At 53.8% G+C, this 15,220-nt stretch overlaps 1 protein-coding gene across 1 annotated transcript in view; it reads left to right on the forward strand.

Annotated features, from left to right (window-relative positions):
- The window catches only part of Carmil1 (capping protein regulator and myosin 1 linker 1), a 251,990-nt gene that overhangs the window by 94,522 nt on the left and 142,248 nt on the right, over nt 1–15,220 (forward strand). Inside the window, exons 3-5 of the mRNA XM_047558066.1 lie at nt 46–96; nt 2,448–2,507; nt 9,720–9,841. Of these exons, the coding sequence (XP_047414022.1) occupies nt 46–96; nt 2,448–2,507; nt 9,720–9,841 (233 nt within the window). The remainder of the gene's footprint in view (nt 1–45; nt 97–2,447; nt 2,508–9,719; nt 9,842–15,220) is intronic.

The raw sequence follows: 15,220 nt of genomic DNA on the forward strand, positions 1-15,220 counted from the left end.
CCAGCCGTCCGGCGCTCTGCTGACGCTGCTGCTTCTGTGTTTCAGGTGCTCACGTCCTGCAGAGCCTTCCTCCTGACGGCGCGCATCCCCACCAAGGTAAGCATCCCGAGGCTCCTCCCCCACAGGCGCAGTGCTCGCAGGGCGCTCAGGTTGCAACAGCAGCCCGGCTTTCTGTCCTTCCTGAAGGCCCCTGAAGGTGGTGCTGACCCACATCTTCACTCCCTTTTCCTCTCTTTGTCGAAGGCGTCCCAGGAACAGTGGTGATTCCTCTCTGCTGGGCCTCAGTTTCTCCTGTTTCGAGTCTACTTTGTATCTCCTTCGGTCCCGGAGTGGCAGGTCCCTCAGGCTTGACGTGTGGATCTGACTTAGGAAGGTCCTTGGGCAGCTCGCCTCTGTCCCTGCTTCCTAACTCGTCCTCCTGCCTCCTCCTGCCCTAATCCACTGACTCTAATCCACTGACATTCTTCAGACTTGGGGTGAGCTGGGGTGAACAGAGTCAGTTTTGGGGCTGGGAGTGAAGGCCTGATCAAAAGCCGTGGGTGAGATCAGAGAGGCTGATCTGACCTTGCAGTGATGCCTGTGGGGGTGTCTCAGAGACCCCCTCTGCGTCCTGAGAAGGACCTGGTCCTGGGTCCCTGGGCCTGGCCGGCCGTTCCCAGGACTGGTCTGTCTTTTGCTTTCTGCTTTCCCTGGGTCCCTTTACTGCCTCTGCGCCTTTGCAGACTCTTTTCCTTCTGCCTGACCTTCTCTTCCCTCTGTTTGCTTAAGTCGTTCTTCAAGTCATTGTTTAGGACCTAGCTGAAATGCCATCTGTCTGTCCTGGCTCCCCCGTGCCTTCCTCTCCCTGCAAAGCCCTCGGGTAAGGTAGAGCATCGGGACTGCCCTCTAAATAACCTCACTGAGCCAAACTGACCACAGGCGCCTGTTTCCGCCCCTGGAGGTCTGGAGATGTCATGCTGCTGGTTCCTGTCATTGCTGATGGGTGTTGAGGGAGCGAGCTGACCTGCACCTGCTCCCACTCATGGGATGAGATGCCCACTGAGGACCAGCCGTTCATTCCCAGACCTGCTCTTAGCGGCTGCCGTCACCGTGCCAAGTGTTTGCAATGTGATATTCACATCACAGTGAAATCTGAGTGCAAAAGGAGAGATTGCTATAAAATAGTGAATGTTAAAGTGAATTGCGTAGAAAAAAAATTGCTGTCTTAGGGATCAGACCACCGTCTGGGGAGGGAACAAGAAGCATGATCATCTCGGAAACTGCCCTCCGGTCACTTTGCAAGTGTCTTCAAGCTCTCACTCCATTTATGAGGAGACCTGAGTGGTGGAGGCTGGAAGCCCTGCATTGGGGTGACTCAGAGAGAGGCCCCTGGAGGGCCAGCTGGGGGCTTTAGACAAAGAAGACCTTTGGCCCTGCCCACAAGACCAGCTGATGAAAATGTTTATAAGTTTTACACTAGAATATCAAAGGTAGGTATGTGTACTTTTTAGGAAGCCATTCCCCGATTTAAATGACTTCTCACAAACCAGTCCAGGGTGCAGCTTGGTAATGACAGGTGAGAAGACTCCTGCTTTAATTGAATGTTGTGAGATCAGGACCAGGATGCACTTGACTCCTGGAGAACAGACGCATGTCTCTTTCCTCTTTCCACGTCCAGTGCAGGCACACAGTAGGCTTTTCACAAACTTTCCTTCGTCAGCGGCTAAATGAATAATGAAAGAACAGATTCTCTTCCTGCCTCCAGCCCTGCTCCTCATGTGTCTTGATGTTCAGCGGCAGAGCCGTGAATTTCTATTCAGGATTGGCCTCCCAGTGACTGTGGTGCCACATGCCTCCCGGTATAACTTGTGGGGTGGCATCCGCAAGCTTCTGCCCTCTCAGTGGGCCTGCTGTCCCCTGGGTTCTGTGTCCCGACTGAACTCCATTTGGGGGTGTGGGTGGAAGACTGGGGGGTGGGCGTGTCCAGTGGTGCTCAGAGTGTCACACAGGGTTTAGTGAGTCGGGACACGTGGCAGGGACTGTGTCCTCATGGGAATTCCTGTCTCTTTTTTTTGCCTCTCGCTTGCTAGGCTACTGCTCTCTGCCACTGAGCTCCATCCCCAGGCCTCCCTTCTGTGACTTTTTGAAGCAACATTTTGAAGCAAAAAGGGAAAAGATGATTCATTTTGTGCAGAATTTCTTGGAGTAAATAGCGGAGTAGGATTGCAAGAGCTTCCTCTTAGGTTTGTCCCTGGATTAAATTAACAACTTCCTTTCAACCCTTTAGCTTTTGCTGAAGTAGGATAAATCACAGTCCTTTCTTATTGAATGGAATATTAAACAGTCTACTCTCGGAAAATGCCCAGAATTTTCTTTGTCCCGGAACCGTTTCCCATGACAGCGCCTTTGCCTTGAATGGTGTGTTTTCAGTCCTCATGACAGGTTTCCCCTTCTCTCCCCAACTGCAGCTCGAGCTAACCTTCAGCTACCTGGAGATCCATGGCGTCTCCTGCAGCAGGCCGGCCCAGGTGGGTGTGAGTGGCCCGAGTCAGCCACAAAGGTCATGACCTTGTCCAGGTTCCGGAAACCCTCTGCTTTCACTGTTGACGGGTTCTCGAGACAGTAGGCAAACAAGATCAGGGGCCGTGGGGTTCTTGGCGTGAGGGTGGGGCAGAGGTTTGGTGGGCAGTGGGGGCTTTGTTCTGATGAGGAAAACGGGTACCTGAAAATAACTGATTAGCCCTGTTGGCCGACTGCGGAAACGGGAGTGCTGCTCCGTGGAGGTTTCGAACAGCGGATCTCAACACTACAAGTTCACGGCGCTCTGTGGGCCTTTCCTGAAATGGAGTGGCACATACGTTTTCCAGTGTTCAGAATTAAATTTAAAGAACCCAGCTTTGTTCCGCTGTAAGTAGCTGCAGCAAAGTGTGAATTTGGTGGCCTTTGACACAAGTCCCTCAGTGAGGATGCCGAGTCCAGCCATGGCCAGGGGCCTCCTGCACCTTGGCAGCCCATCTGCAGCCTGCTTCCTGTCCTCGTGCGTGGGCTCTGCCGCCTGCCCACCCCTCCACTGCAGGCATGTGGAGATTGTGTCTTGGTCTTTACGGAGAGGTGCTCCCTTCTTGTGGTGGAGGCTGTTCCTCTGTGGGGCTGTTGCGGTGGCTTCAGCCTCTTCCCTGGTGTGGACATGTGGCTTGTTACGGTTGTGAGGGTGACAGATGAAGCTGCTCTGAGCGTTTATGTTTGAGTCTTTGGACAGGTGCTTTCTTTTCCCACGGGGACACTGGGGAGTGCCGTGGCGGAGTCTGCGCTGGGCGTTTAGCTCACTGCCTCTTTTCCAGGGTGAATTGTGCCGTTTCACACCGCCACCAGCCACGTGCGGGGCTCTGGCTGCTGCACGTGCTCCGGTACTGGTGTGGCCAGTGTCGGAGTCTGTGATGCTTTTTCACTGTGGCTCTCGTTCGCATTCCCCTAAGGACGAAACAAGCTGAGCGTCTTTTTGTTTGTTTATTGCATCACACGTCTTTGGTGTCAGTTCAAATCTTCCCCCTTTTTTTTGAAAATGGGGTTGTTTGTTTTCTTGGTGAACTTTCAGAGTTTTGAAAGAAATGCATTCTGGACACCGATCCTTTATGAGATATATGATTCATCCGGTTTCCTCTCAGCCTGGGCTTTTGGCTTCTCAGTCTCTTTACAGCTTCTTTCAAGGAGCAGAAGTCTCAAGGCCTTGGGTTACATCCGAACCAGTGTGATCCATGTTAAAGGAACCTTTCTGCAGAAAACACGGTATGGATGAATCTTTTTTTCTTTATATGAGCGGTGTGTCCACTTGCTCTGTGCCATGGTGCTGGAGAGACGTTTCCCCACAGAACTGGTTCTGGAAATAACAGTCCGTGTCAGTACTGGTCCACTCTGGCCTCTGAGGCTGCCCTCTTGACCTCATCGTCTCTAGGTGCCACCAACACACTGGATTGCAGTGGCTGAAGTCAGGTGGGGCGAGTTCCCCAACTTTGTTCTTTTTCAGGATTGTTTTATTTATTCTGGGTCCTTTGCAATTACTGCTGCATTTATGAATGCATTTTAGAATTTTGTCAGTGTTGGTATTAGGGTTCCCTCCAGGAACAGAACCAGTAGGAAAAAAATACATATATAAGAGGAGATTTATGTGACTGGCTCACACGATCTCAGGCTGGACAGTCCCACAGTGGCCGTCTGCAGGCTGGAGAGCAGGAAACCAGGAGCTGCTTTGCCCAAGAAGTGAGGGCCTTGAATCAAGAAGGACAAGTCCAGGGTTGAAGGCCTGGAAGCCCCTGGAGAGGGCGTGAGTCCACATGAAGGGGGCTGGAGGTGCCCGCCAAGCAGAGCTGTGCTCATGGGTGCTGGTGGCTGCCTTCGTCCTCTGCTGTGAGCAGCGGGTCCCTGGCCTCTTGGATGGTGCTGCCTGCACTCAGGGCAGATCTCCCTGCTCAGTGTGTCCCCCCACATGTCCCTGGTGCCTGGAAACACCCTCACAGACACAGCAGAGTGTGCTCTGCCAATTTCCTAGGCAATCGAGTTGACAATAAATATTGATCATCACGTTTCTATGTAAAACTGGAATTTTGATTAGAATTGCATTGGATCTTGGCATCTTAATAATATGGAGTCTCCTGACCCAAGAGGATGGACTATCTCTCTATTTGTAGGGGTCTTAATGTTTCTTCGCAGTACTTTGCTGTAACTTTGAGTCTGTGTCTCCTGTTTATTTATTGCTAAGTATTTCATATTTTCCTGCTGTTGTAAATGGTTCTGTTTTTAAGGTCCAATTTCACACTGTTTGCTGCTGGATCTGAAACACAGCTGACTTTGCTCTGTGTCCTGCTGCCTGGCCACACTCCCTGTGCAGGAATTCTGGTGGATTCTCTAACTCTGGAGGTGGTGTTACTCGTGAGTGTGGACGCCTTCCATTGTCTTCCCATTCTTTTCCTGCCTCTGGCTTCTGGGAGGTGCTCCTCCAGGGTCTCTCCCACACCGGGTGCCGCTGGGTGTGCAGGACTTCCGGCTCCGACTGCTCTTCACCAGGCTCGCTCTCGGGCGTTTTGCGTTGGCATCCTTGTGGGTTGATGGGACATTCCCTTTTGAACAAAGGCAAGTCTTGCTGACCATTTGCTGTGAAAGCAGTGGACTCTGGGGCTCAAGGATTCCCCCGGGACACCCAAGTGTGGGCAGGCGTCCATGGGCCCCTCCGTGCAGCGTGGGATTTGAGGGCCAGGGGATCTGCATGGGCTCATTTCCTCTGCTGTACCTTTGCTAGACACCCTGGGCCTCTGTCTGACCAAGGAGTCTCCTCTTTTCTGCTAGCATTTATGCAACTGGACAGGCTAACGTACTGGCTTACCAGTGAGGTCAGGTCAAATCTCAGAGCTGGGCAGTTGCATGGGCCAAACCTCCGGGACAGTGCTGGAGTGGCCAGGCCAGGCCATTCTGGGCATTCCTGGCCCAGCTCTGACCTTCTGGGGAAAGCGCTCCTTCTCGTCCGTCACCTGCGATGCTGGCTCTTCTTCCTCTCCCTAGATTTTTGAGCGTTTATCAGGTCTTAGTGTTGAACTGTTTTTGTCTGTTGAGGTTATTCCGCCCTCCCTCCCTCCTTAGCTTGTTAAATTACTGAATTACGTTTACTGAGTCCCTCTCTGGCTCCTAGGATGAGCCCCACGTGGTTGTGTGTGCCTTTATCTGTGTTGCTGGATTCTGCTTGTTGAAGTTCTCTGCAGAGTCTTTCATGCCGATGGCTGTGAGAGCTGCTCTTGGTACTTCTCTCTATTTTGTGTTGTCTTTCGCCTGGCGGTTCTGCATGGACACAATCACAGACGCACAGCATGGACTGGGTAGTAGAGTTGGGCTCGTTCCTCCTTAGACACTACTTGCATTTACCAGGGAAAGCATCTGGGCCTCGAGGTGACATTGTCCCTGTGACAGCCTGTGATGTGGGAAGGTTTTTAACCTCACATTCTTGTTCTCTAGTAGATTCGTGGCAGATCCATTTACGTATCTTTCTGAACAAGTTTTGGTAGTTCGTACTTTTTTTTAATTTTAAATTTGTTTAATTAGTTATACATGACAGTAGAATGTACTTTACATAGTATATAATGGAGTATAATTTCTCAATTTTCTGACTATACATGATGTAGAATCATATTACTCAGTCTTGAAGAATGAAATTTGCTGGTAAGTGGATGGAGCTGGAGAATATAATGCTAAGTGAAATGAGCCAGTCCCCAAAATCCAAAAGCTGAAGGTTTTCTCTGATATGTGATAGTTTATATTTTTTAGGGATTCTATAAATTTCATGCAAATTGCAGAATTTATTAATATAAAGTTGCTCTTCATTTTCTATGGTTCCACCCCTGGGCCAGCAGCTCAGAGAGGGCTTATCCCTGACCTGGAGAATTTCAGCATTCCATGGATTAAAATACCAGTGGTGATTTTAAAACTACAGACAGCTCTGCAGAGCCCATCCCCGATGTCACCACCCACCCTCCCACATACTCGCACAAACACACGGCATCACACAGAACAGGTAGGGGCAGCTTGTCAGGGGACACACACAGCCTCACCCGGGACCGAGCGTCTCTGGGGCTTCGCCTTCGGTCAGCACACCTTGTGATTCTCTCAGTCCTGATCCTGGGAAGGAGTGCCCTGTGTGGCTGGAGTCTGCGATTGCATTCCGTGGGCTCTCATGTCAAGCCATAGGGTGGAGGTGTCTATCTGTGGCCGCCGCAGCCTCATCTTGGTTAGAGGCCCTACTGCCTTCTCTGCTGTGTAGGTTTTGTCACTGCTGTTCTGTCATTAGTCATGAGGGCTGGGAGGCTGCGGTCACGTGCTGGGACATGGGGCACGGGGCTGTGTGTGAAGGCTGTGGGTGAGTGAGCCACGAGTGGCCGAGCCCTAGTAGTGCCTCTGTCCCTCTCCTGTGGACAATGCGTAGGGACATTGTCGAGGGTACAGGCCTCGGTGTCTCAGCCACCTGGAGCCAGGTTCCGCCACGGGGCACTTGGCAGAGGCCAACTGCAGTCCAGTTTTGGAGTGGAGAGCTTTGGGCTGTGCCGCGGCAGCTGCGCCCACTCTGGGGCTTCCGTCCCACTGGAAGGTCGTTTGCAGGGTCCTGGACTAGGGACGGAGCCCTGACCATGGACTAGGGGCGGAGCCCTGACGCTGCTGGGATGTACAAGTCGGGTTCTTCTACCTTTAAGGCAAAGCTGAGCCAGGACTGGAAATTGGAGCCATGGCCAAGCCACGACAGCGTCCTGCCCTGGTTTTCATCTTGCGGACCTCTTTTCTGTGCTGTGGCTGTGGTGCCCAGGGCCCTGCACCCTGGGGGCACAGGTGCTCCTCCCGGGGCACACCTGCCCCGAGTGTTGTGCACCGGTGGCAGAGGCAGGGGCTGCGTCCTGCTGGACGCCGAGGAAGCAGCGTTCAGGCTTCCTCTCTCCCAGACTGGAAGCGGGGAGACCACGACTGACAGGAGCCCTTCTTGCTCAGGCGAGGCTGCACCGCAGATCCCGCCTCCATGGCCGCATGGCGAGTTTCCCTTGTGCAGAGGTGGCCGACAGGCATCCTGAGGGCCTTCATTTACCGTGGACCTGCAGACCTCCTTTCTGACCCACCTGTCACCGTTCCTCTTTCCTGTCACTCTAGTCAATTCTGTGCAATTAAGGGTGATTAGGTGTGAGATTAAGTGGAATTAGAATCAGCTAATCCCTGATTGCTGGCACCCAGACTCTGAACTGAATAGCTCCCTGGATGTGAAGCCCGGGAAGGACCCTGTGGTGATGAGTGCAGTCCCTTGGGCGGGAAACTGGGGTGGGCGGTCAAGCCCAGGACCAGGGGTCACCCCGTTATCTGGCTTTTGAGACACATCTGCTCAGCTATGTGCACACAGAACTTGCAGATCGAAGCTGCCTCAGGGTGCGTTGAGACCCGGGCAGGCCCAGCATCTAGCTGCTGAATGCGCTGGGTGCAGACCTCCACTTAGAGTAACCTTCGATGCCTTTTGGAGGTTGGGATAGTTCTTGGACCACCTTGTTCAAGACAAATGGGGATTTGCCTGAAGAATTTTAAAAGCTTTTCCTTTAATTTCTTGAGGCATATGTTGAAAATTAGGATTGAATAAAAAAAGAAAACTTTTTCCATACTGCTAACTGTCCAAAGATGAGGTTTAGTTGGCAAATTCCTTCAGGGATTTCTATGAGAAAGTCACAGTTCATGGACTCATATCCCTGCTGTCCTGCTCTTTGAGCTCATTCTTTTGATAAATGCCTGGTCTTGCTTGTCCTTTGAGCCTCTAAGTATGTTGAATGACTTAGATTACTATTATTTTCAATTTGGCTAATTTCAGCAAGTCTGAAGGGAATTCTGCAACTGCTTCGTTAATCCACTTGTTTAGTTACCCTATAGTTAGTGTCCCCAGTTATGCTTTGGATAGTTAACTAATAATAGGAAGTTAATGTCTAAAGAGGTTTTGATGCAGTGATAATGCACAAGATTGCAGGTTACATATTTTTTACAGTCAGGGTAATGGCATCTTTAAAAAAAGAAAGTGATCGAAAGTGACTTTTTTTTCTTCTTTCAGTTCTAGGGACGGAAGTCATGCTTGCTAGGCACAGCCGCACCCCGAGCTGCACCCCACCCCTGTATGTTGTCTTGAGACAGGATTGTGCTAGTTGCTCAGGCCAGCCTTGAATTTGCCATCCCCCTGCCTCTGCCTCCCGGGTTGTTGTTGGGATTGCTGGGGTGTTCAAAGTCCATTTTTGGTTTTTAAATGTGTCCATCTTCAGCCTGCTGTCCCTTCAGCCACCCGCCCTCTTTTCTTAGGTTGACCTCAGTTTTCTTATAGGACCAGCTATGTGGCCCTAGTCTCAACATTTTCTAGTTTTTGCTTAGCATTAAAACTAACACTGAAGATTTTTATTACACTGTTGCTTTAATATAATCCTTTCCAAGTATCTTCTTTTCTTGAAATTTCATAAGTGCTTGATTTTTCTTTTGCCTTTTTTCAGGCAGAAGGTTTTAAACATTTCATTTAAATATCTTGTAAGGTTACTTATTTTTAAAACATGTTAAGAAAAGGGCTGGGGCCATAGCTCTGTGATGAAGAATTTGCCTAGCATGCTTGAGGCCCTGGGTTTGATCTCCAGCACCACCCAAAAGTCAAATTTAAAGCATGTTAAGGAAAAAAACGTACCATCAGATTCTGCTCGGGTATGCATAGAAGGACACAGAGGTAACGAACTGAGGGTGCTTGTCAGGACAGATCTTGGTGGGGCCTGTGTGGCTCAGGCCAGGCCTGGAGTCGCTTGCCTCAGTTTCCAAGTTCCTGATGACTTTCCACCATCTGTTGAAGGGCATCTAGGTTCCATAGTTGAGCTATTGTGATTCGAGCTGTATAAATGCTGATGTGGCTGCATCACTGTAGCATGTTGATTTTAAGTCCTTTGGGTATAAACCGAGGAGTGGGATAGCTGGGTCCAATGGTGGGTCCATTCCACATTTCCTGAGGAGTCTCCACGCTGCTTTCCAGAGTGGCTGCAGCCCCACCAACAACATACGAGTGCTCTTTGAGTCTTAAGCCGGCTCTGAGGAGGTGCTTGCTAAAAGGCTGCTGCGTGTGGTTGTATTTCCACGTGACTGCTCGCTCTGTGGAACTTACAGCTAAGGGCAGGCTGTGGCGCGATTGCTGAGAGGTGTCCCTCCCGCTCTTGCAGATGGTCGTGGAAACTGAGAAGTGCAGCATCTCCATGAAGATGGGGTCTCCCGAGGACGTGAGTGACGTGCTGGCGCACATCGGCACCTGCTTGAGGAAGATATTCCCTGGCCTCTCTCCAGTGTGAGTCCCGGGAAGGGCAGGAGGGCGGGAACTTGCTGTTCCTCAGGGTGGCAATGCTGCTGCTCCCCCGGGCCTCCTCCTCTGAACGGTGGCAGGGAAGCTCACTCAAGCCCCTGGGGTTTCAGCCCGAGGGTTTCTAATGTTGCCTTATCAAAAAGCAGAGTGGTGCAGGGTCTGGTGGTCCTTTAACTTCTGCTCGTGAGACTAAAGCAGACCCCTTTTAAAAAGCTTTGTATTAGTGCATTATAGCTAAACTTACGATGGGCTCCTTCTGACAGAATGGCACGTTCGCGGCATAAGGTTTGCTCGGGTTCGGCCCCTGCACTCCCCTCTCACTGCTCCTCGCTCCCCATGCCCCATCCCTCTGCCCTGGTCTTCCTTCTATTTATTTATCCGTTTTTTTTTTTTTTTTTTTTTTTTTTGTGGTGCTGGGGATTGAACCCAGGGCCTTGTGCATGCAAGGCAAGCACTCTACCAACTGAGCTATCTCCCCAGCCCCTATTTATCCGTTTTTAAGTTGTGGTTTGTAGATGTGCATGGAGGTGGGACTCACTGGGGCCTGTGCACATGTGCAGGCAGGATCTGGCCAGTTTCGTCCCCGTTTCCCTTGGTCCCTCCCTCTCCTTGCGACCCCCTCCCCCTGCCGCACTGAGCTGGTCTTTGGTGGGCTCTCTTACTGAGCCAGCTTCAGAAACGTCTACGGGTGGCTCCAGATGTGTCCTGGGCGAATTCTCCCAGCTTTCACTGAAGGCGGGGCGGAGAGCTGTCTGTCAAGGTGTCAAGCAGAAGAGTGACCACGAGCCAAGCTCTTTATTAGTTTTTTCCAGTAAGAGGAAATCTCAACAAACAAACAACCAAAAAAAATTAAAAATGAAAAATTAGCACTTCTTTCATCCCCCTCAGTTTTCTGAATCACACAGTTGTGCTGTTAGTAAGTTTCACCTACATGCGCTCTTGCGTTTAGTCGGGCAGTTAAATCAGGACCGAGTGCTCAGGTGACAGGCTGTGGTGGGGTGTGGGTGGGGGGCCGGGATGGGGAGCCCGGGTGGGGCACTGGCTTGGGGCACCGACTTGACTCAGGTGAGAAGGTGGGAGACGCGGTGTGAGATCGCAGCCTCCTGGGGGGAGAGCTGTACAGGTTGGAACCCCTCCTGAGGGAGGCTGTGGGCATCACGTGGATGTGCGCAGCGTGGCGTGCGTCTGGGGGATTTCTGGGGATGGTTCCCCCAGGGATCCTCTGCCTACAGTGACCCACGGTACATGGGGAGGTCAAGCCCCGGAGCCCACCAGGGGCTGGCAGGAGGCTCAGTGGGTCGGAGGGCCCTTCGTCTCTCTGTCCTCAGGGGCGCTGCCTGTCTGCCTTCGTGGCTCAGCCCTGGGTCCTCTCAGTGACCGTCCTGGCCCGCTGTGGAGGGCACCGAGTGTCCCCAGCTCTGTGGGGTGGAGGGCAAGCCGGGCGGCCTCTCCCTGCTTCCTGCCTGGCTGGAAATCAGGTCTCGGGTCTCTTGGAGGCAAGTGCTGGCTGACCTCTGGTCCCAGCAGGCACGTGCCAGGGAGTGTCTCTGCCTGGCCATGGTGGGAAGAGGTGGAGGGAGCGAGAGGGGCCGGGCGGGGCTCAGAAGTGAAGCCTGCTGGGGATGTGGCACTCCATCCTCGAGCCCGCCAGGGCCCCTCGGGGAAGCAGGGTGCACAAACCACGTTTCAGCTGCGTGACTTGCACAGGCCTTCCCTCCGTTCCCTGCTTCGTCCCAACTGGGCACCGATGGGGCTGGGACACGGGCGAAGCTCTGCCTGCCCGGCAAGGCTGCCGCACCCTGACCCCAAGGGCCTGGAGGAAGACCTGGAGTCTCCGTCGGCTTTAAAACACAGCCTTTCCTGCTCAGTATTCTAGGGACTTGGGGGGCTTACCTGGTTAGTATTCCAGGAACTTGGGGGGCTTACCTGGTTGGTATTCTAGGAACTTGGGGGGCTTACCTGGTCAGTATTCTAGGAACTTGGGGGGCTTACCTGGTTAGTATTCTAGGAACTTGGGGAGCTTACCTGGTTGGTATTCTAGGAACTTGGGGGGCTTACCTGGTCAGTATTCTAGGAACTTGGGGGGCTTACCTGGTCAGTATTCTAGGAACTTGGGGGGCTTACCTGGTCAGTATTCTAGGAACTTGGGGGGCTTACCTGGTCAGTATTCTAGGAACTTGGGGGGGCTTGCCTGGTCAGTATTCTAGGAACTTGGGGGGCTTACCTGGTCAGTATTCTAGGAACTTGGGGGGCTTACCTGGTCAGTATTCTAGGAACTTGGGGGGGCTTGCCTGGTCAGTATTCTAGGAACTTGGGGGGCTTACCTGGTCAGTATTCTAGGAACTTGGGGGGCTTACCTGGTCAGTATTCTAGGAACTTGGGGGGCTTACCTGGTCAGTATTCTAGGAACTTGGGGGGGCTTGCCTGGTTAGTATTCTAGGAACTTGGGGGGCTTACCTGGTTAGTATTCTAGGAACTTGGGGGGCTTACCTGGTTAGTATTCTAGGAACTTGGGGGGCTTGCCTGGTCAGTATTCTAGGAACTTGGGGGAGCCTACCTGGTTGGTATTCTAGGAACTTGGGGGGCAGCCTGGTTAGTATTCTAGGAACTTGGGGGGCTTACCTGGTTAGTATTGTAGGAACTTGTGGGACGCTTACCTGGTTAGTATTCTAGGAACTTGGGGGGCTTGCCTGGTCAGCATTCTAGGAACTTGGGGGGCTTGCCTGGTCAGTATTCTAGGAACTTGGGGAGGCTTACCTGGTTAGTATTCTAGGAACTTAGGGGGCCCTTACCTGGTCAGTATTCTAGGAACTTGGAGGGGCTTACCTGGTTAGTATTCTAGGAACTTGGGGGGCTTGCCTGGTCAGTATTCTAGGAACTTGGGGGGTATACCTGGTCAGTATTCTAGGAACTTGGGGGACTTGCCTGGTCAGTATTATAGGAACTTGGGGGGGCTTGCCTGGTCAGTATTGTAGGAACTTGGGGGGCTTGCCTGGTCAGTATTGTAGGAACTTGGGGGACTTGCCTGGTCAGTATTGTAAGAACTTGGGGGCAGCTTGGTGTTGGTGTGAATGTCCCCATTATGTCTCACAGGAGATTTGGAGGATGGTGTTGTCATTCCTCTTGACCAGTGCAGCTCAGCTCTCGGGGCCCAGAGGTCCAGACTCCCGGCCCCTCGTCCAGCTGGCCTGGAGCACGCAGCTTGGCTGGCCGCGTGTCCAGCTCTGCACAGGCCCCTGCTCCTGAATGACTCCTTCACTGCAGTTAGGTGTCCTCTCGTGGTGACGTCTGCAGATTCGAGTTTCCCCAGCTTTGTGGTCGCCTTGGTGCTAGCTCAGCCACTGTGTGGTCCTGTTTGTTTATACATGTGGGGGTGTCTGCCGAGTGTCTGCTGCCTAGGAGGCAGGGTGCTAAGGGTTGGGGTAGAACGGTGAGCGTGGCTTCTGCCCACATGGAGCTGGGGCTTTTTCAGGGAGAAAAACTCCCAAAGAGCAAAATATGCGAATGAACCAGCTGTTGGTGTGAATAAGTGCAGTGAGAGAACCGGATGGGACTTATATGAAGAGTGAACTCGGTCTCCACAGTCCCTGGAGCCAGGGTGACGTGAACATGGAGTGGCAGAGAAGCCTGCATGTGAAAGTGGGCAGAGGGCATACTGTCCCCGGGGCCTCTGCTTCTTGGTTTCTTCTGCTTGGACTGGAGTTGGTGTCCTGGAGGTGCATTCGATTAGGGTACAGTGAGGCACATTGAGGTGCGGGATCAGGCTGGAAGCAGGCGCTGGCCGGTGGGTGTGTGTCTGGGGTGGACACTGACTTCGGTGGCGTGGCACAGAGGATCCCTTGTGATGTGTGGCGTGTGTCCCTGGAGATTTCATGAAAATCGTTTTGGTGCCGAGAGGATGGGCTGGGAGGGACAGGAGTGGACACAGAGGCTGACTTGGACACTGTGGTAATCAAGGCAGGGCAGGTGGCAGGGGCAAGGCGGGTCAGAGGTGGAGGTGAGAGAGCGCGGGGGACTGCCGTGGAGTGGAGGTGGGCACGGGCAGCCAGGCGGGGCAGAGCCGGGGCTCCCGGTCTGGTCAGCAGCCTGGTGGCCAGTGCTGCCTTAGTGAGCTGCAGCCTGGGGAAGTGCAGGGCACGTGCGTGGGCAACAGTACCCCCAGCCATTTGGCCTTTGGCGTGTGGAGCTGGAGCCGTGGGCCGTGCAGGCAGCGCTGGGTGGGCTGGGAGCCCTGTGAGGCTGGGCGGGAGGGTCTGGCCCTGGAGGGGGTGTCCTGGAGGCAGGGTGTCCGTGTGGTCATCCAGAGACAGGGACCTGGAAGAGACGGTGTGCTGGCACTGAGCCCAGCGTTCAGCGAGGAGCGAAGGAGGAAAAGCTGCCTTGGCGCCGGCAAGGATGGGCAGTGGAGGTGGGAGGCAGGACCGGGGCGTCCAGGACTGGAATCTGGAGGGGCCCCGAAGGAGAGAGCGACAGCTCTGTGGGAGACGCGGGGCCCAAGGCTGCGGGTGTGGACGGGCCCCGTGGTGGCACTGTGGAGGCTTGGGGGCCTCACTGGTAGGTCTAGGGATCCAGATGGGCAGTGGACTGCCCAGGTTGTGGAAGGGACCCAGGTGAGGGGGACATGATACCACAAGCGCCGTCTTGGTTGCTTTGAAGAGGAACTGACAGGTGGGCAGTGGCCCCAGGACGCCGAGCCACCACAGGGGGTTGTTGGAGTGGAGAAGGGGAGACCAGGCGCCCGGCCACAGTGAGCAGTGGTTAGCGAGGCATCGTCACTGGGCCTGCGTGGTGAGTAGGTCAGTGCCCTGCGAAGGGGACGCACAGAGCCCGCCTGTGCCCGTCTCACCTGAGAGGGCCGGTGGTTCAGAGTCCACCTGTGCTCCCCTCACATGAGACAGTGAAGGGCGCGGAGCCCACTTGTGCCCGCCTCACCTGGAGCAGTGAGGGGCGCAGAGCCCGCCTGTGCCCACCTCTCCTGAGAGGATGAGGGGTGCAGAGCCCACCTGTGCCCACCTCTCCTGAGAGGATGAGGGGTGCAGAGCCCACCTGTGCCCACCTCTCCTGAGGCCACCTTCACCCTCTCGCCCTGGGCACGCAGCAGGCACTTGGCAGGTTGTGGATGAGCAGAGGCATCCCTGGTGCCACGTGCCTGGTACCTGTCGGGCCATAGGACGTGGGGCACATGGAGCGAGAAGCGTGTGTCCGCTCTGCCTCTGAACGGGGGCCCTGGAGGGAGGTAAGTGAAGGAGGGAGGCTGCGGTGCCGGGCACCGTAGGGGCACATGGACGTGGAGGAGAAGGGGGCAAGGGCCTTGAAATGCAGGGCCCAGCGGAGGAGGTGAGGATGAGGTACTGGAGGGGTCCT

The sequence above is a fragment of the Sciurus carolinensis genome, chromosome 7 (genome assembly GCF_902686445.1).
Source record: "Sciurus carolinensis chromosome 7, mSciCar1.2, whole genome shotgun sequence".
Classification (NCBI taxonomy): domain Eukaryota; kingdom Metazoa; phylum Chordata; class Mammalia; order Rodentia; family Sciuridae; genus Sciurus; species Sciurus carolinensis.